At 35.9% G+C, this 21,963-nt stretch overlaps 1 protein-coding gene across 2 annotated transcripts in view; it reads right to left on the bottom strand.

Annotated features, from left to right (window-relative positions):
* Nucleotides 1-21,963, bottom strand: part of LOC129005449 (protein HID1) — an 84,923-nt gene that overhangs the window by 61,967 nt on the left and 993 nt on the right. The window contains exons 2-7 of one of the 2 annotated variants that reach the window (XM_054434346.1): nucleotides 21,344-21,557; nucleotides 20,187-20,344; nucleotides 14,553-14,606; nucleotides 9,501-9,669; nucleotides 5,071-5,150; nucleotides 3,645-3,842 (exon numbers count right to left, since the gene is read on the bottom strand). In XM_054434346.1, coding sequence (XP_054290321.1) covers nucleotides 3,645-3,842; nucleotides 5,071-5,150; nucleotides 9,501-9,669; nucleotides 14,553-14,606; nucleotides 20,187-20,344; nucleotides 21,344-21,557 — 873 coding nt within the window. Of the gene's footprint in view, nucleotides 1-3,644; nucleotides 3,843-5,070; nucleotides 5,301-9,500; nucleotides 9,670-14,552; nucleotides 14,607-20,186; nucleotides 20,345-21,343; nucleotides 21,558-21,963 lie in introns of both variants that reach the window. The other variant, XM_054434340.1, reaches the window with a different exon arrangement.

A 21,963-nucleotide genomic window follows, 5' to 3' on the forward strand; every position in this document is an offset into this window, starting at 1 on the left:
AGAATGCTGTATTAGCGAGCAGAGTTTTTTTTTTTTTTTTTTAAATCAACTATGACTATTTATTTTTATTTTTAGATATACAAAAAATTCTCTCGGCCTTGCGCCCTCTGGGAGCTTGCGCCCATAGGCCCGGGCCTACCGGGCCTATTGGGAAATCCGGCCCTGGGCTAGTGACATCATTATTTTAAATTTATAATCCTTGCCCTCTCTGTTCTAATATTCGTGCAGTATTTTTAATATGTTTGAACCAGCTGTGTGGCATTGTGAAATCAAAATTCATTTGACAGTTTGTGAGTTCTGCTTGTTTACATTTTTAAACTTTGTAGGTTTGTTCTTTGTTACCATGGATACCATCAATCAATACTTTTAAATCTCTCACCTCAAATTTTTGAAAGCCCACGAGGCAGAGCCCTAGGACAATATCGAAGCGGGAATAGTTCTATATTATGTATCCTCGGAGCTGTAGCTTCAGTTGTGTGCAATTTGAGCCCAGTCGGTTCAGTAGTTTTTGAGATTATCTCATACAAACACACAGACACACACACAGACTCACACACAGACACCAACTCTTCTTTAAAATAGTATAGATAGATTATATTTCACTAAAACAAACTAAATATTTTAAAGACTGATCAAAAAAAATAAATTAGAACATCTATTATTTTACTTTGTATATTTAAATAAACTCTCATCCTCTTAGCGATATAATAAACGTATCAATGGTTATAGCATTACACATAGTATAGAAAAGGCAATTCTACGTATGTCATTTGGTCATTTCATTTTCATCCAAAAGCTGAATTTGTGTCGAAAAACGCGGAATGTTTACAGCTGTTACTATACCAAAAGTTAGAGTAGAATGTTAGCGTCTGCTGCTAGACTTTTTAAAATTTAAAAATTAATTTCAAAAAAACTGAAACCCTAACCTATAATTATGGCTTCGACATTCCCTAGTTCTTAAAAATTATCTTTCTTTCAACACAAAAATCATGAAAATACGTCAAGTGGTTGATTCAGAATCGTGAAATAAAAAAACCCTATCACGTTTTAATATTATAGATGTTTATTTCATAGAAAATTTAAATTAATTTAAAAATCTAGCCATCAATATATGGGTTTGTCAGGTATTTATCTAAAAATATAAAGTTACACTTTTTCTGTACACCAATCTGCTTTAGTGTGAAAAAATACTAAGTTCATAAGTTTTTCAGTCCTACTAATCCTACTAATACTATAAACTAGCTGAACCCGGCAGACGTTGTCTTGCCTTTGACTATTTATAATTTAAGTACCGTAACATTTAATTGTCTTATTGTATATGAAGTGCTTATAACTAAATTAAAATACGTACGACAACTAATGAAACACATATAGTACAAAAGATAACCGATTCTTTATTATTGCTCTTATATTAATCCTAGGTTATGCTAGCTTAATTATTAATGGTTATTTTCATTCATGGTTATTAATGACAATGGTGGTTATTTTCAAGATGATCTCGTTCGCATGGCTCAATCACGTCCTGGTTGAAGTTCGTTCGCTACGCTCACTCCCCTTTAGCTTGGAGCTCGTTCGCTAAGCTCACTCACATTTAGGTTGGAGCTCGTTCGCTGCGCTCACTTGCCTTCAGGTTAGCTCGTTCACTACGCTAACTCGCCTCCAGGTTGAAGTTCGTTCGCTATGCTCACTCACCTTTTGGTTGCAAATTAGCTGTTGTCATAAATGTAAAATAAATAATAGTGATGCACCCTGTTGGTAATCCTTGTAACTTAAATGCTATTGAACATCATAGAACAGAACCAACTTGTTTAATTGAAACAGCTGTTAAGATTCATTAATTCAATTTCTCATAAGGTTAACATGGGAAACTCCAGAGCCACTGGGGCGGAGCCGATTGGACGGATCACGAAATTGATGGTGTATAAACATATTCCATGAAATTCTACACGTATGTACCAAGTTTCGTGGCAATCGGTTCGGCGGTGTCTGAGTTTATCACTGCCAAATATATATACAAACATCCTCTTTTATACTTATAGATGAGAAAGTTTGGATGTATGAATGGATGTTTGTGACAAGTAAACGCGAAAAATACTGGTCGGATTGGGCTGAAATTTGGGGTAATGATAGCTCACACTCTCGATTTACATATAGGCATATTGTTATGTGAAAACTCCTTTCAGGCTCAGCCCCAGTGGCTCTGGAGTTTCCTATGTTAACGTTATGGGTATTCACATTTAAAAAGAATTAAATAATTTTTCCTACAGTCACCCGACAAAGTTGGCTTCCTTGTACTGTTTATAGTACAGAAAGCTGCTAATTGCTGCATATTTATACTTTGCCGTAGGTTTATACTTTGTCGTACGGTTTATACTTTGCCCCACATCAGGATTCCAACAAAACAACACAAAACAGCGTGGTTCTATTATGCATGTAATCCGTGTACGCTTGGAAATAGGTTGGCAATACTTAAAGATAATAATACTATGAGCAGCTGATTGACTATTATAACTACGATTTAACCTGTCATTTTGTGTTTATAGTTTCGGTATTTCTGAACTTTCTGGACTTTTCTTTTAAACGTTTTTAAAACATTCCTACGATCTTAATAAACAAGAAAATACCTTTAAAGCATTTTTTTTAGGCGCGGAAACCACTTAAAATTACAAAAAAAAAAACGGAACTATATTCTCAAAACGCGGAGCACATTTCTTGCCGAGGAAAAATAGCGGAGTGATACGGACCGCGTACTACTTTCTCTAGGACACCTATTTGTGTTGTCAGCTGAACCTAACAACAACAAAGGTAAACATTGCTCTCGTGTGCAGCAAAGTGCCACTTTTCCCAATAGTTACACAAATAACTATTGTCAGCTGATTCGACCAAACAAGTTGGTTCTATGATATTCAATAGCATTAAAAAGTTAAAAGGTTTACCAACAGAGTGCACTATTATATTTTTTGCAATTATGATAACAGCTAATTTGAAGTAAGCAGCATCAAAAAGCTGTAATGAGAACTGTCAAAGTAGGATTGTTTACAGTAATGTTTATGTTTTAATTAAATACCTAATAATTGATATTTTGTGAATGTTTGATAATTTACTTTTTTATAATGATTAGGTGCAGTGGTAAAACAGAATGGCTATGGTAGATGAGTAATACTACACTCTACTTTAGCATACCGTAAATATAAAGAACAAAATTCTCTCAAGCCTTATCCTCCCCCATTGCAAACGCAAAGCTAGAGTACAACTGCAATAAGCATTTTATACGCCAACCCCGTACGAAGAACGGGTACACTGCTAGTATTTTATATTCTATTCTATGAAAATAAAAACAAGTCTTTGTTCCATTTATTTTTGTCTGATGGTGTATTGTATTACACACATCACGTTCAAAAAGCTAAACAAACTATTTTTAGGTTTAGTTTTTTGTGGTTTTTCAATTGGTTTGTCATTGTTAGATTGTGGCGCCAATTGGTCGGTTCATCTGGTATTGACATTGGACAATCAATTATTGGTCTAGCACCAAGGTACAAAAACCGACACACTCCTCGATTGGTACAGTGGAACATCAGCTTAGTACATCAACATGTAAAGGATTTTAATTTAAATGAAATGTTCATAACCGTGTTAGGACTTACTTTGTTATAATCACACATTTTCCAGAAGAACACTAACAACTCTTGATGAAACTGCACTTTCTTGGTAGAGTTTGGTAGGTAGGTCTGGACCAAAGGATTGTTGAGAAGACGAGTGAAGCCTCGGAGAACAAAAGCAAAGTCCTCATCACGATGTATACGGGACAGGTAATTGATGAACAGATTGTCTGGTGCTGTAGTCTGCAAATAGACATAGAATTCAAACAATAATCATACTGCACCAAAAAGGCTGACGCTAATGAAGTCCTGGATAGAATTGTCCCAGTAGCTCATCACACACTAAGAAGTGACGATTGTGCAATGTACCACGAAAACAAACCTTACTTCAAGTATCTGCAGTGTAGTTTCTATAATAGGCTGTAGCACATCGTACTATGAATATACTATGAATAGTACATAGAATGTGGTTGGTCTACTCATATCATCACAGATGTACCTAATGCTAATATCATGGGTACCTACAGAGGTATGAGGCAACGTTCTCAAACAGCTGTTACTGTTATTTAGATGTGATAATATGTATTACTTCATCAACATATAGGATGTGGAAAGCAAATAGGTACCTCTTGTCGAGAATTTTCGATTTTGAGTTATATACAAAACAGATTTTATATATATACAGATTCAATTTTGTATATATATATGTATATTTGAATTCCTTATTAAATTCCAAATTACTTGATGCAAGTCCCATGCATCTAAGTTTTTTTTTTTGTTTTTTTTTTTAAGTTATAGGACTTTGAAATTTTACTATGGAAAAGGGTCATTTTGAGAAAAACTATTTTGAAAATTTCAAATACGCATAAAAACAGTTTTTTCATACCTATTTACAAAACGATTTTGGTATCAGAAGAAAGCGTATAACGTCCTCGTTTGGAACCTTTTACTTATATTGGCCGCACTTTTAAATTTTGCACCACCGACAAGAGGTCCCTTTCGCTTTTTACATCACATATTATACTAGCTGGGTAGCTCAGTGCTTATAGTGCCAGCCTAGTTATCTAAGAAAGAACATATGGTCGCCGGTTCGATCCTGAGAAAAGTATGAAACTTTTTAATTGTTTGATACTGGACCCAGCTGTCCTTGATCATTGGGCTTTTCATAAATGTTCCTGGCTAATGTTCCTAACAGCTGGTCTTAGTCAGTAACAATAACAAAGCTACACAGATCATCTCACTCCATTCTACACTCATCATTCACTCATATTTGAGTTGAAATACACACCTGGGTGGCACCCCCATCTCAATAATTGAATTGAATTGAGCACAATAAAATGTTACAGACCGAAAATGTGTTTTAAAGAATCTTCAACTAAAACTTAAATGAGAAGGCCTTTTGCCTGACCTCTAGAACAAGAAACCGGATTGGCCTTGAAAAAATATGTAGCAGGCAACCTTAGCTACTCACATCATCACCCTGGCTGGTGTCGTGGTCCAGTGTCACTATGAGTATCTGCAGTGCAGTGTCCACCAGAGGCTCACGTGCGTCTGAGAACAGCAGATGGTTGTAAGGTACACCAAGGCCCACAGGGTCGTAGGCACACACAGTGTTGAGCAGCGAAGTGAACATCGGCAGTGCATGACGGTTCTCCGCTGACGTCAAGTATTGTATCCACTTGTTGGGCGCTGTGTGTAGGTCTGTACATTACATATACAACCGTAACTAACGAGACATGTTCACATATAAACTAAAATAACAAAAAAGAGCAAGGAAATGTAATAAAATAACATTCATAGTAATACTTTGAAAGTATTTATATTACTTTGATAACCCATTAAAAAAATAACTTTTGGCTTATACAGTATAGACTCCCTCTTTTTTCAAAAAAGGTTACACTCCAAACCCTTATGGAGTGAAAAACAAAGAAGGCATTGTTGTTACAGAAACCCAACGGGTTATAGAAAGATGGAGAGAATATTTCTGCGACTTACTAAATGTAGATGGTGTGGACTTTGCATCAGAAGAAGATAACGATGACGTATACTATCACGTTCAACCAAAGGTTGAGGCACCAACCAGAGAAGAAGTTGAAGCAGCAGTCAAAGCTCTAAAGAGCAATAAAGTCCCAGGCAGAGATGGGATAACAGCAGAAATACTGAAGAAGGGAGGGGGAGTAGTAATAGGAAAGCTTTGGGAACTGATTAAAATAATCTGGGAGAGAGAAGAAATTCCAGAAGAATGGAGGGAAGCAATAGTAGTCCCCATTCACAAGAAAGGAGAGAAAGAAGAATGTAGTAATTTTAGAGGCATATCACTCCTTAGCATACCGTACATAGTTTTATCAAAGATAGTATTAAATCGGATCGAAGAATATACAAATGAACTAATCCTAGATCATCAGGCTGGTTTCATGAAAGGCAGGTCCACAATGAATCAAATATTTATCCTTAAAGAAGTCATATCAAAGTATTGGGAGTTTAATAGGGAGTTTTTTTGCAATATTTATTGATTTCCAAAAAGCGTATGATAGCATAAATAGAGAGAAACTGTGGAAAAAGATGGACAAATTTGGAATCCCAACCAAACTTATAAACCTTGCTAGAACAACTGTAGCGAATTCCACATGTACAGTAAAAGTAAATGGGAGAGTCTCGGAGCCCTTTACAGTAAATGCAGGGGTAAGGCAAGGGGATGGGCTCTCCCCAATCCTCTTCAACCTAGCAATAGAAGAAGCTCTACAAGAAGTGGCAACAATAGATAAGGGAATTTCAATTGGCTCCAGAATTAACATATTAGCGTTTGCAGACGATGTCGTCATTTTTGCAAAAAACTTTAGAGGACCTACGCCAACTAACAAAAGTATTTATGGACAAAACAAACAAGACAATTAGGACTAAAAGTAAATTATGGGAAAACCAAATATATGCAATTTTCAAGAAATCAAGGTATAGACCAAGACCCACTGCAGGTAGATGACCATAAATTTGAAAAAGTAGAACATTTTAAGTACCTAGGGGTTATCTTATCCAGGGAAAATAAAGAAGAAATAGAAATTCAAAATAGACTAAATCTGGCAAACAGATGTTTCTACGCTTGCAACAGACTGATGTCCTCTAAGTTACTGTCAAAAACACCAAAGTTAGAATTTATAAGACAATAATCAGCCCAGTATTATTATACGGAGCTGAAACATGGAAACCAAATAAAAAAGAAGAAAAGAAGTTAATCACATTCAAAAATAAGATTTTAAGAAAAATTTATGGACCAATTTATGAAGGTGGTGGATGGAGGAAGAGACACAACAGAGAACTGAGAGAACTCTACAGAGATCCAGATGTGGTGTGTGAATTTTAGTGTCGAAGAGTTAGATGGGCTGGACATGTTTTACGAAGAGAGGAGCAAAATCAGTTCAAATTAGTTTTACTAAGAAATCCCGAAGGAAGACGACCGAGAGGAAGGCCAAAACAAAAATGGTGGAGCCAATTAAAGAAAGACATGGAGCAACTAGGAGCAACTGAGGAGGATGCAGAGGATAGAGCAAGATGGAGAGGCTTTGTTGGTGTGGCCAAATATCTTCTTAGATATGCATAGCCCTGAGAGAAGAGAAGAAGAAGTATAGACTCCCTCTTATCCGGACTCCTCGGGACCGAGGCCAGCCCGGATAACAGTTTTTCCAATTAAACCGACGTCCCCAAAAACTCGTTAAAACGGACCGTTTAAGCATATTGTATAAGCCAATAATGATTATTACGTATTTAGACACGTGACCACTGGTCTCAAATCTTTTCCACGAGAACAGTCGTTTCAGTACCGCCCACTTCCTGCCGATCTATTCCTGTTAAACCGATGCGCTGATAAAAATTGTCCGGTTAAAGAGATATCATTTCTACCGAGTGTAGTCCGGTTAAACCGATGTCGGGTTAAAAGGTGTCCGGATAAGAGGGAGTCTACTGTAATGAGTGTGCTTGCCGTCTGCTTACATTGTGTGGCAACTAAGTAAATCCATTGTGAAATCTTGCTTGTCTCATGAGTTTTACTGTTGAGTTGAGAAAAACTACCTACTTTTTGTCTACCATAGTGGATTGAAAGTTACTAATTATTGTAGGCTGTACTGAACCGAATTTGTACTGAGGAAAATACAGTATTGAACCGATGGCAGTAATTTGGCCGGAACAATACTGTACAGACTTTTTAGTGCACCACAGATTAAAAACAGATTCACCTTGTGCTCGCTGGGGGCTCTGCCTTCAGGCCCCCTTTTTATTTGTGCTGTAATGAGAAATAGCCTTGGAAGACAGGAAGTTGTCTGAGAATTTTTATTCTTCGTTAAAAGCCAATTATAAATTGTTGGTTGCAAAGTATTTCATAAAGTAGTTAAGGTTTTTCCCTAATAATCTGAGTAGATTAAGTATTTATTGCAAGTATTTATATGAAAATAGACTATATTATTAATTGACGTGACACAAGTTACTGCTATTTAAGCTTTAGATGTAATGGTTATCTTTGTGTTGATAAATAACTTTACCTACAACCGTTTTTTAAATTAGCCATTTCAGTTCAGTTCTTAGAATTGAAAATTTTCACTTAACAGCTGTTTACTTTCATAACAGCATAGTTTCTAGTGATGTGTCAAAACCGAATCTCAAAACCATCAAAACTTTGGAAAAGTTTCGGTTTCGAGATTCGATCACCAAGTTTCGAGATTCAAAAGTTTCAAAATTCAAGAGTTTGGCAGTTTTATTTTTAAAACTGCTGACATTTTTTGTGTCATTATTATTGTAAATAACACTGTTTCCACACAAGTCCGTAGCAATAGAGCATACATATCACCATCAAAAGTAATGAAACAAGTAAATTGTATTCTGAACTTCAAAAGGCATCTTAAATACTATAACTCGAACGACGTACAATTCAGTTTCACATCAATATTTCATAACACAGAGAAATATTGACTACTAAATGTTCTAATTAATCTAATATTTATGTTTATGTTGGTGTTAGGGGTTTAATTTATTTTAATGTTGGTTGTTTATAAAAAAATGTTGTATTTAAGTTTAAGATTATCAGATAAATATTTATGTTATGTCAGTGTCAGGAGTAGATCTCTTTCAGTTTTGATTGCATACTTAACATTTTATTATTACCTATATTTGTAACCTTGACCTATGTAACCAGCTAAGTAAAAAAGTTTCGCGTTAAGGTTTTGAGATTCGGGATTCGATTTTTAAAAGTTTTGGTTTCGGTTTTGAGATTCGAAATTTCTGGTTTTGATCATCACTAATAGTTTAATTTCATAACAGCATAGTTTTTCTCATAACAACACGGGTAACGGACCAAAGAGGTTTAAGGATTGAGAGAAAAGAAGTTCAATTGTAAAATGCTTTGAACGTCAACTAATCAGCTGATCAGCTGATCAGTTGACAATTTTAATTGTTAATCCGACTTGTTCCTGTTGATACTCGCGTATTCTTAACCTAAGTTGGTGGAAGTTAAAGGAAGGTAGATTAAACTGATTTAAAAATGTCAGTTAGTGAAAGTGAAGTTCACGAGATGAAAATGAGAGCACAAACTGTTTGTGCTAATCTTTTGCCACCAAAAACAAAACAAAGGTATTGAATTACCTACCAGCAAATCGTTAAATGGACAAAACAAAATAAGATTAAATTGATAACTGAAAATGTGCTTCTGGTTTATTTACTAATTTACTACTAGCTTCCACTTGTTATTGTTGTTTTTTTTTTTTTTTTTTTGTAAGTTCTGTGAAAATAAATAAATGAAAAACAAACAACAATAACAATGAACTTGACAGCTGGCAGCTATGTGAATTTAAAAGCAGCACTAACGTCATATGTGCAACTGAGGCAACCTCTTTTTCAGTAGCCTTGCTCTCCACTCACCTACAGGAGGTTGATACATTGTCTCACTGAAGCAGGTAAGCAACAGTTTGAGTAGCTCAGTGCGAGCAGAGTCATGGAGGGGGTAGTGAGGCGGAGAATGTGCAAACCCAACCCCTGCCTCCCAAATGTACTCACAACTGTCAATGGCCTGCAGGTCCTCAGCCTTGTCCTACAAACACAGACCAAACTTGTTACAAAGTAACCAGTTAGTGAAATTGCCAGATTAATAAATGGCTAATGGAAAAACCGTAAATATTGCAAATATAGCAGCAAAATCATGATTATTAGCCATCATTATTCTCCATGATCACAGTAAAATCGTGCACCACATCTCCCATAGTCTTGGAGACATTATTTTCTCCTGCAGTTACACTTGAGTTGTGTCGTGTCCATAATTGTGTTATGGCTGGCCGTGCAAATGTTTATGTACACAATAACTCCACGTTTGTGAGTGCAGACAAGAGGTTTAAAAATTTAACTGATGTTTCAAAACTAGTTGTCCGGGGCTATGTTATAATTGACGTGGTATAGTAAGTACACAAACACATCGGTCTGTTTAAAAAGTATCCGAGCATGTTGATCAATTTGTTTTAACATCTTATCTCATTCCAAAGAGTCTCCTTGGGACTTTACACACTTATTCCAGCGCTCCTACTACTTTTGGAAACAATCCTGGAACTCTTTCTTCTTAATGGACTTCAGAAGAGCTGTCACATTTTGCATTATCTCATTTCTGCTCTAAAATCGGGTCCCTTTAAGCGGCATTTTCAAGATAGGGAACAGTCAGAAGTCATACGGTGCCATATCCGGTGAGTAGGGGGCCTGGGCATGGCACAGGAAAGCCATGTTTTGCCAAGAACCCTTGAACAATATTGGAAGAATGCTCTGGAGCATTGTCCTGATGAAGCCACCAAGAGTTTGTGGCCACAAATCGGGGCGCTTGCGACACAATGCATTGTGCATGCGGTGTAAGACTTGCAGTACTCTTTAGTGAGATTATGTCCCTCAGGTGCAAACTCTTGATAAACTACCCCATTACATTTAAAAAAATCAGCATGACTTTTACTGTCCGCGAGAGTAAAGAAGTCCCTTGAGCCAGAGCGATACGCAGCTATGTTTGGAGGTTATCGCGCACTATTTGCAGGCGCTAAGCATCTGGGCGCCTCGCCTCGATGTCTGTCTGTAAACAACTGTTGTAAACATAATTACTCATATCTTTGTTTTGGTAAGTGGATTATCATAATGTGGTCACGTCCTATTATTCAGTGCAGTCTCGTGTGTTCGCGTAGTGAATTTGTTTTTTTTTTAAGGTCCTTGTAGCTATGGATTTAAAGAAAAGTGGTGCTACTATACATAGTGGAGAGAGGGATTTAATTAGACAGTGTTATGACGACAAAAAATTGAGCATTTAGCATTGTTTAATGGGTAATAAAAAAGTGTAAAAACAATATTGTCTATTGGGTTAGTTACAAAAATATGGTTGATCATTCAATGAATAACATATTTCTTATACAATACGTCATACGTCATAGGAGTTATTGTTATATGTTAACTGGTTTCTGTTCTTTTAGAAGAATAGTACCTGGGGACTGAGCTTTGCTCGGGGAAAATCATTAGTTTACTCTGAAAGCAGTTTAGTATTGCAGATACATTACTCCACTCCTAAACTCTACACTGCTCACCTTTACTACTTCCTTCACCACTCCCTACGTTGTGGACCTGTTTGCCCTCCTTCCCTATACCACTTGAGAATTGCAGATACATAAATGCCACAGACAGTTCCCACACTCTGCACTGCTAGCCTTACTACTTCCTTCATCATGGACCTGTTTTCCTCCCTTCTCATAGCATTTTAGGATTGTAGATACCCTAATCTAATCGTCATTAACAGTTTCCACACTCCGGACTGCTTGCCGTTACTACTTCCTTCACCAGTTCCTTCGACGCGGACCTGTTTCCCTCCCTTCCCATTGCATTTTAGGATTATAGCTTCCTTAATCTAATCGTCATAAACAGTTCCCACACTCCGGACTGCCGTACTTGAATTTACTACTTCCTTCACCACTTCCTACGTCGCGGACCTCTTTCCCTCCCTTCCAATTGCATTTTAAGATTGCATATACCTTAATGTAATTGTCATTAACAGTTCCCACACTCCGGACTGCTCACCTTTACTACTCCCTTTACCCATTCCTATGTTGTGGACCCGTTTACCTCCCTTCCCACGGCATTTTAGGATTACAGATACCTTTATATAATCGTAATAAACAGTTCCAACACTCCGAGCTGCTTGCCTTTACTACTTCATTCACTACTTCCTACGTCGCGGACCTGTTTTCCTCCCTTCCCATAGCATTTTAGAATTGCAGATACCTTAAACTCTTCGTCATAAACAGTTCCCACACTCCAGACTGCTCGCCTTTACTATTTCCTTCACCACTTCCTACGTTACGGACCTGTTTTCCTCCCTTCCCATGAAATTTTGGGATTGCAGATACATTAATCTAATCGTCATTAACAGTTCACACACTTGGAATGCTCACTTTTACTACTTCCTTCTCCACTTTCTACGTCGTGGACCTGTTTCCCTCCCTTCCCTTAGCATTTTAGGATTGTAGATACATTAATCTATTCGTCATTAATACTTCCCACACTCCGGACAGCTCGTTTTTACTACTTCCTTCACCACTTCCTACGTCGTGAACCTCTTTCCCTCCAATCCCATAGCATTTTAGGATTGCAGATACCTTAATCTAATCGTTATAAACAGTTCCCACACTCCACACTTCTAGTCTTTATTACAATCATAGATAAAAAGCCCTGCTACAATGTACCGAGTAATCTTCAGTATAATCTTTGCTCAATAGTAACAACTGATGTTTTTTCTTTTGTACTGTATTTTGTAATTGCTAGTATACTGTTGATAGACTACTTACAAGTCTTTTGTTTACTTTTTCCTTGTTATTCAATACAACCAACATGGTTACTTAGCAACCCATAAGACTAATGTTAAAAAAATGTGACTTTCAGTTTCATTTTTCTACGTAATTAGATTTTTGTTGGCAGTTCTAACTGCAGTAAACTCGTTTTTAGGCCAAAAATAAACTATTTACAACATTTGAAGAAAATCGTCGGAGCCGTTTTCGAGATCTTGGTGCAAGCATACATACATACAAGCAAACATTGCTCGTATTAGAGTATAGGATATGAAGAATGCTTTTGGAGGAACCTTTAAATATTAAAAAAAAATGTTTTGGTGGATCTTTTGTGGTAAACACTTCCACGATTTCATGAATGTTATGCAGATTAAATCTATGCTTTTTTTTAGAAAAACATCTGTTTGTTGAGAAGGCACGTTCTTAATCCAAACGGAGGCCCACCATAAAGCTATGTAAGTTTTATTTTTTCCTTCGTCACGTCGGTCATCATACCGTACTTCTGTGCAAATGAATAACCCTGTTTTGATAAATTGGTAGCTGGGTTACTGTTAAATCTGGAATCGCAAGACATGCGGATGTCAGTTGTGTAAGCCTTATCAATTACATATATTTTTCAATATAATCTCTCTTCGGAATGTTAGGTGTAGTGGAATATACTTGTAGTGAACAGTGAACCTGGCTTTTATTCTATAACTGTCAGGGGCAGTATACAGACCGAGACCTTTCTCTGGACACCTCTACCAAGTTTCTACGCCCAGCCGTTCTCCCAAATTAGTGGAGACGAAAATTCCAATTAAATACTTTGATTCCCCCATGTCAATCTTATGGGAGAAAACCCAACTTTGATGGAAGATCATGCCCAAATATAATTCAGATTTCAAAAAATGAAAACCACTTTGCAAAACTACCGATCAGGGCTATTTTTTTGACACTTTAATCATCAAAATAGGTTCATAAATGAGGAAGGAGTTCTGTTCACAAAATTTGGCTCAGCGTATCATATATATATAGATATATAAATTGTTACATTTAACTAAACAAAAACCATAAAGTAGAAAGGTAATTGATTTGCCTTAGTGACACTAGAAAATGGGTTTCCTTCGATTGTATGTCTATGCAAAAAATATTACAATATATATTTATAAAAATCATACAGCTATTACCTACAAAAAATAAAGCCTAACAACTAGCAGAGTACAGTGAAGACGGCTCTAATTGTCGCGCAAAACGTTCAAGTGTAACGCCTTCAAATTACCAATAGGCCAGAGCTCAGGGGACTTCTTTACTCTTGCGGACAGTATGTTGCTTTGAACTTGCTTTTTTTGGCCGTGGGGATGTTGAGTGTTTCCACTAGGATGTCTGTGCCTTGGTTTTGGTATCATTCCCGTACAAACGCAAGTTCACGAACAGAGTAGGCCTATTAGGCTATATCGATCCTCCATCAATACAACTCAAACTTGATCGTTTAAACTTGTTGATGGTCTCCCAGAACGAGGTTCAATGTCCACCAAAGTGGGGCCATCTTTGAATCTATTGTACCACTTTTTTATCTTTGTTACACCCATAGTGTCTTCTCCAAAGGCTTGCTGAATCTTAAGAATCATTTGTAGTTGGGTATCACCCAGTTTTAGGCCAAATTTAATGCAGTAGGCCTATCGCTGTTCCGACTGTTCTGTCATTTTGTTTAGCACAAAAAAGCTACAAACACTAAGTACCTAGTTTCACATTTTTTTTGTGTCCGACAACAAACTGACACCATTTCAAGGTCACATGAGGTGCATTACAGTTGCCTCGATCTATGCGCCAGGGTGCAGCTCAATGTGTTTGTTGTTTTACTAGATAAAATGTAAGGTCGGATACTTTTTGACCAGACATCATATATACAGTGTTAGTAAAAAATGCTTTAAGAGTCCTCATAGTGTTTTATTGCACATAAACATCTTATGTAAAAGCAATAAGCAATTGACTGCTCTAAAAAAATAAATAATCAATTTGGGCCCCTGGACCTACTTCTTACTTCCTAGTAATACCATGACATTCGATGTAACTGGATGATCGTTGTAATTTAATCTAAGATTAGCCTACTTGTTAAAAGAGGGTAAAAAATACTCACTGGGCCTGATTTTTTATTTGCAGCAACCGTGAAGTCTGGACAGAACAATAGATCCTGGAAATAAATAAATTCATTAACTAAACTACAATCAGCTTTAGTAAACAAAAATTCTTCCCAAATGAAGCTTTACACACAATACGGTACGCAAACAGGGATTTAAGTTTGATAGTGTTTCGTACTTATTAGCTGGGATACATTACAATAATTGAAACCACATACAGTATTCTCTTAAGAGGCGGTCGGATAGAGCCCCGTATCCCATATTTTGCAGGCGTCACGAGCAACAACACAGTCCTCCCAAAACAGACTTTTGTAATAGTACCACCCTTGGCCACCAGTTTCGTGACTGTCGCATAACGGGATCTGAGATTGTTGACAACCCTGTGTTACCTAGAAACTTGAAAGCATCAACTCGACTACCCTCAGCCAGTGTCCTTGCCCTTGTCTATTGTCCCACCGCATGTTTCACTCAGGGCTAGAGATGTTTCACTTTCACTGGTTTGCTACCTTCACTCACCCACCCTTTGCGTCTCAGCAGGTCTCAGATCGTCACCGCACAATATGCTAATTTTCCACACAAAAAAGTTTTGGACATACAAATAACACTTTCAGTAAGACATTTTGATTTATACACTTAATTTCAATATAAAAATACATGATAATGTATTATCAATTATAAATAATATACTAGTGCTACTGGGCTCAATAATGTAACTACTTGGCCTATCCCATACATTTTAGCGATTTCCCTATAATGAGGTAGCTATTACCGTAAGTGGCATGGTAAGACCTACGCCCGGGACCGATTTACTTTTTCATTTTGATGTCCCCAGAGGCCAAAAACACCATTCGTTCAAATTTTTATATATATGTGTGTCCGTGAACACGATAACTTGAGTAATTTTTGTCCGATTTTGAAGAAATTTGGTTTGAAGGTGTAAGGCGGGAGGCGGGATAAACTTGAATGAGTTCGCAAACCAGCATGATCGGACCATGGGAACGTGGTTTTATGGGGTAAAAATTGGTTTTTCTAATTTTTGACCCTCTAAACAGAAAATTTCCCAATTTCTCTCCAGGCCTATTTAAAGAGCTTAAAAAAACAAAATAATTCAGTATATCAAAGTGTTTTTGTAAAATTATTGGTTACAAAGAAAATTCACAGTTTAGTAGACCGTAAAAAATAAAAAGGTATATGTACACAAACTACAAACATTAAATCACGTAAAAATAAATGTTAAACGTTAAAAAAATATATAATACTTAATGTATAAATAAAACCTTTAAAGTATATGCTCGAACCTATATAAAAAAATTACAAATATTGTCCCTAATTAAACTACAATAAAATACCTATGAAAAATACTGAATGTTTACAAAAGACTGAATATACAAATGCTTCGCAATATAATGTCACCCGATCGTCTTAGTCCATATTTTATATCTATTGATAGAAGGAATTTCTTTTAGATCTATGAGGCATAGCCCTAACGTAGGCCTGTAATTGAAATTTACCTTTCACACTGGTTTAAAATAGTTAAAATACTACATCAATCTCACTACTGCACACTTTATTCAGGTTGAAATTTTCTTTTACAAAGGTGCTCTTGTCTTTTCCACGAAACACTGAGAATTAAGGACATTAATGCGTTATCAACAGACATACTCACAAAAAATACAGAATTGAATTTGGAGATTTGCTACGCGTTAACCAAAGCAAATTACAAACAAAATTATTTATTTAAAAGTTGTGATCAAATTTTATGATAATCGTATTTAGGCCTAATCCTAATCAAACTGTAAAATTGGTGTAAATCCGTTGGCAAATATATAAATAAGTAAATAAATGCACAGTCCACAAAACATTGATACGTTAACTTTAAAAATTCATTATGGTTTGCCCAAAAAATCTTTCACTTGATGTGGTATCTTGGTATCAGTATCGAAGTAAAATTAAAATTCATGATGTTGCCCCTGAACTGTTTAATTAGACTAATATGAGGTACGCACCTTTACGTCAACAGTTCAATTGTAGTAAGTAGAACTCACAACATGTTTCGCCTATTCAAACCTATTCAAACAGTATCGAAGTTATTAATCTCCCTTGGTTTTGGATTTTTTTTTCGAAAATCAAAGTTATTTCCCATTATAGCATTATTTGTAAGCAGATTTTAATGTTAACATATTAATGACAGTTTGAAGAAAAAACCTTTATCCAAACAAAGGGTTCTTATTTGAAAGATTACGTAATCTCTCAACGATGATAGGTATATCTAGCAAAAACATTCAGAGGAAATGTGACAAAAAACGCACTAATCTGGGGTTTTGGACCTTTGTAGTTTTACTTCCTAAGTAGGAAGGCTATGTATTCTAGGGAAAAGTACCGATATCGTTGTCGAAATGTGGTTGTGAATAATTAGGTCTACGTAGGGCCTACCCAAGAGATGGGCTATAGGCCAAGATTTGCGGTATGGTCCAACGATTGCAGCACAAAGAGGTAAGTAGGAACCAAAAGTGACACATAGGAAAAGCGAGTTTAGCTACATCTGTAAGTTCAACCTCTGTTACGATCACAGCGAAATCAGAAAGATCTTCCAAGATCGTAGCAACATCCACGATCACCCACTGCAGTTGTGATTTTTTACTTTGCACTTTAACACAACTGTCCTTGAAGCGCAATGAGTGGAAACTTTTTTTATGTTATGGTGAAGATGATTAAAACATGCAAGTTTCCCAGCACTGAGCACTATACAACACTGATTCACGGTCTTTTCCCCGGTTATCAAAACTCAAGAACAATCGTTGCACTTGCAATTAATTAAACCGGCTAAGTACGGCACAACGTTTTTAATCCCACTTGGTTTGGATGTGCTTACAAAACTTGATCGGAAATGGTTGCGGTATTTGTAAACAGTATTTAATGTAAACATATCATATGTTACAGCTAGAAGTGAGAACTAATCCAAATAGCTGATCGTTATTTCATAAAATTTAATAGTAAACATTGGAAGAAAATTTGACAAAAATCGAACAAAATTGGGTTTTTGATGGTTCGTTATTTTGTTTTCAAAGAAGCGGGGCCATGTTTTTATAGCCAAAGAAACTCACTAATCCAGTAAATACAGAAAAGGTATTCTAGTTTTCTAGGAGTAGGCCGCGTAAAATGACATTTTGGCGTCACTGACAGAATGAAAGAATGGACAGACAGACAGAAATTGAGATAAGACTCGTTTCGGCTTTCTTAGGCTATGAAACATAATATAACCAGAAACTGCATGATTCTAAGCAATGTAGGCCTACAGACAAAACTGTATTTTATTTCTATAGATAGATGGAAGGATTTAAATATAAAAAAATAAAAACAGTAGGTCCTATGTGTCGTATTTTTACGTTTCAAAGCCATTTGAAGTTGCAATCTGGCTCTGGCTGTTTTTTCTAGATTTTGCCTTATCCTGTGCCTCTAATATATAAAAAGGATTTCGGATGGGCACTTGGGGTTTTATCTTAGCTCAAATATTATAGACCTAAAACGGGACATCGCAATTCCAAGATAATCCATGAGTCAGAAGCCGGCTTGGCTACGACGCAGTGCTGGTCCGGAGGGTGGATTTGGTTCCTGGAAGACCTTAATCGTATATACCACGTATGTCAGAAAATGCTTTTGTTCCACTGGACCTTGTTTTCTTACTGACAAATAGTTTGTATCAAATTGTGTAAATTGCAGCAGCTATCTTTATACAGCTAAGTCCTTAATCAACGTACTAAGTATGACCAAAAGAGACGTTTATTCTAACAGAACTTGTTTTATATTGATGAATAGTTTGTATCAAACCGGGTGTTGTAGAACTACTTTTATCTCTGATGACAGTAATATTTTAATACATACGGTAAATACACAGTCCGAAAATATTAGATTCTTAGATTCCTGTGAATTAAATATCATCATTTCCTTGGCATTATAATACATCAGGGATGTAACGACATAACGTTATTTATTTATTTAAACAGATCTGTGGCCAGTTTAAATGAATTTTATTTGGCGCGGTTTGAAAACGTGCTCTGTAGTCCACAATCGACTGTGCTGCCATCGGCCGGGACATCGTCGAACTAGTACTCAGTCGGCAAGCGAGGATTTTTTGCAAGCTTTTACAAAAAAATACAAAACTTAATGTTAACCATCGAAAAATAAATCTGTCACACTCAATACACTAATGAATATATGCTCTTCAATATGGCGTTTGAACTAGAATTGTTTATAGTGCCAGTCATTTTATATTTTAGCAGAAAGTATTGCAATTCCTTATGGGAAATGTAAGAAATTATTTATTTTATATCCGGCTTATAATTAAACATTATGATTTTTATATTGTACAGTCTTAATCCTACATACATTTACAATGTTTTGAGTGTGGGAAATAATTTTTGGAACACGGATAGACCAGAAAACGAGGAATTATTAAATGCGCTCCATGTTAAAGTGACGGCCAGTGTCGGCAGCCGAGAATCTCTGTCCGACCGCCTCTTAACATTAAGAACTAAAAGGCAGATATTGAAAATACTACTGTATAGATAATTCAATTATGAGGCTTAACACTAAAAACATCCTTTTCACTGAACTATAAATATTTTATTACAATAGTTGAATAGTTGTTTGACCAAATCAAATTAATATAAACGGTATCAGCAATCTAACATATACTTTCTCCCAAGTTTGTCAACAACCTTTATCATGGGTAAGCTGTGGGAGTTCTATGATATTTGATATAGAAAAATCACAAAAGTTGCAATAACTTTTGAACCGTAATTGTTACAGCAATGGGGGGTTGCACTATTTTGTTTGGAATTATAAGGACCATAACACATTATTTTAATCAAACCCGGCTTTTCTCCTATATCAAAATCGTCCCGCCCTTTTTGAGAAAATCAGACTTTCCCGTTACTTTATAGGTGTTTATGGGAAAAAAATCACAATTAAAAATTTAAATTTTGAAAAAATGAAATGGCCTGGAGGTTCTATGGATTAGGTACAACCTTACTATAAAATAAATAAATAAATATATAAATAAGGTCTTTATTTGCAAGCGTTCATCAAAGTACAAACTCTGTTTTTCATGACAACTTTTGTCAAATTAAGTAAATAAAACAATACAATAGTCTATTCATAAAATAAAAAATAAAATTATCTATACAGTTTAGGTAAACATTTCCTTTACACATGTCTTAAACCTATTACAACTGTACTCTTTTTAAGTGGGTGGCAAAGCATTGTACTTTTTTGGGCCAAAGAATCTAAACCCCTTCTTCCCCGTTTCCAGTTTTGTCCTTGGCAAGTGCAACAGGCTGTCCTGTCGAGTACTGAGTTCACTTATTTCATGTCTAAATACCAACTTTTTCCTAAGGTATTCAGGTTTTTTTTTTAAACCACCATTTTGGGTTCAGGGGGACCCAAAACAAAACGCTTATATCCACTCAAAACTCAAACTCAAAAATTTAGACAAAAACAATATTTTCTCCATATACTGTGTGTAGGGGGAGAAAGTAAGAGGAAATACCTCAGGAAAAAATACTAAATAGCCAAGTATATCAACCATCAATGTTCACAAAACAAATTATTCTTAGTTGAAATGTAAAACTTACACAAATCGCATTAAGTAGAGAGTGAGCCAGTGGCATTGACTCTTCCTTGTCTTCCCCTTGAGATTGATCAGGAAGGCTAGACCAGAAGAAACCTCTCCACTCCGGGTCTTCAAAGATGTAAGGCAAAACTCTTGTGAGCAGCCGGGCACAGTTAAGTACTGAAAAATGTGTAGCAGTCGTTAGTTAGCAGATTATGCCCGAAAATGCTGCATTTTGTTACACTATATTAGCTATACATATCTTGATAGGCTAACAGGAAATTGAGGATAAGTTATTGAATGAGGATCATATTGAAATATAATTTAACACCTTTCTGCGCTACAGAGGACTGTGGAGATGTCAGTTAAAGAACCAACAGTGCCGTTTTATGTATACTTTCCTCACTTCTATTGTAGACGGTTTCCATCAATAGGCTATAGATGCAAAATTGTCACAATACTTAGCCGATAAGAACGTGTGGAAAAATCATGTCTTTTGTTACAAGTCTCTAGATGACAAGTATTGTAGCTCCTGTTGAACTGACACCAGGTGGAGGAGAATATAGGTTGTACCCTGTACTCAGCTTTTGACAGGAAATTACAATTGCATTTCATAACAAAGTTCTAAGCATGTTTCTCTGAAGTAGGCCTACCTATGGTGTTTTGGAGTTTAGGGGCTACAATCTGATTGTTGATGACATCATTAGACCAGTGATATAACAAACTGATTTGGACCGTTATTTCGGACATCATAATGGTGTCAGGTTATTGATAAAAGATATAGGTCTATCCACTAGGTATAGGATAGATATAGGTCTAGACACCATTTAAGTGTAGGGCCTACCATGATTGAATGTTTCCTCTGTACGGTAGGTGCCTTACTTCTCTGTGCATTATGTAAAAATTTCAAAGAGCCTAAGTTATATATTAAATAATTAGGAAGTCTAGTTGTTTTGCTGTCCTTGAGCTGTAAAACGCTTATCTAACAAAATGTAGTTTATTAAAGAAAGTGAGACAAAATCTCAACCCCTATTACACTCTATACTAAATAGCCAAGTATATCAACCATCAATGTTCTATGGTTGATATCATAGTTCTAAATTCACTTAGCTTGTTAATTTAGTAGAGTATATATAAGTATAGAGGAGTATATAGTAGATTAAAATTATTAATGCTTACCAGTTTGTTGTTCATGTTGGGTTCTACAACTACTATCCACAGCTTTAACCAATTTTTCAACAGCCTTATAACAAAGTGTAGCTAAGTTGGAAGGTGCTTCTTCACGTAAAGCTCGTATTTCTGGAGCAGGCACTAGAGTAAATACATCTTGAACATTTGTAACGTTTTCTGACCAAAACTGATCCCAGAAGCTATCATCTGATGCATCAATGGGCTGAAATTAATGGTGATCAGTGTGAAAAAGATCTTGATGAAACTTACTCCTTTATGTCCTAAGTTTTACGATGTAATAAGTTGGTATTAAAATTATTAAGTAATGATGTTTTTTTTAATAAACAACATTTTGATTTCTCAACCAATAATATTTTAAAATAAAATGAAAATCCTATAGTAGGCTACCCAAGTTATTATAATTACAAATCAATATTTAGATTTGTAATACCTTTATTCTTAGTAGGGCCTTTTAAAGATTAATAAATAAATACCGTAGCTGACAACATACGCAAGACTAGCTAACAAGAAATTATTCTACCCTACATTTTTGGGTAAGCCTAACTTACACATTTTTTCTTTCAAGAAAATGATCAGGGGTTATTTTTTTGATAAAACAGAGAACGGTT

This window comes from Macrosteles quadrilineatus, unplaced genomic scaffold, assembly GCF_028750875.1.
Source record: "Macrosteles quadrilineatus isolate MER2022 unplaced genomic scaffold, UCM_ALF_1.0 Scaffold_1__1_contigs__length_201487025, whole genome shotgun sequence".
Taxonomy (NCBI): domain Eukaryota; kingdom Metazoa; phylum Arthropoda; class Insecta; order Hemiptera; family Cicadellidae; genus Macrosteles; species Macrosteles quadrilineatus.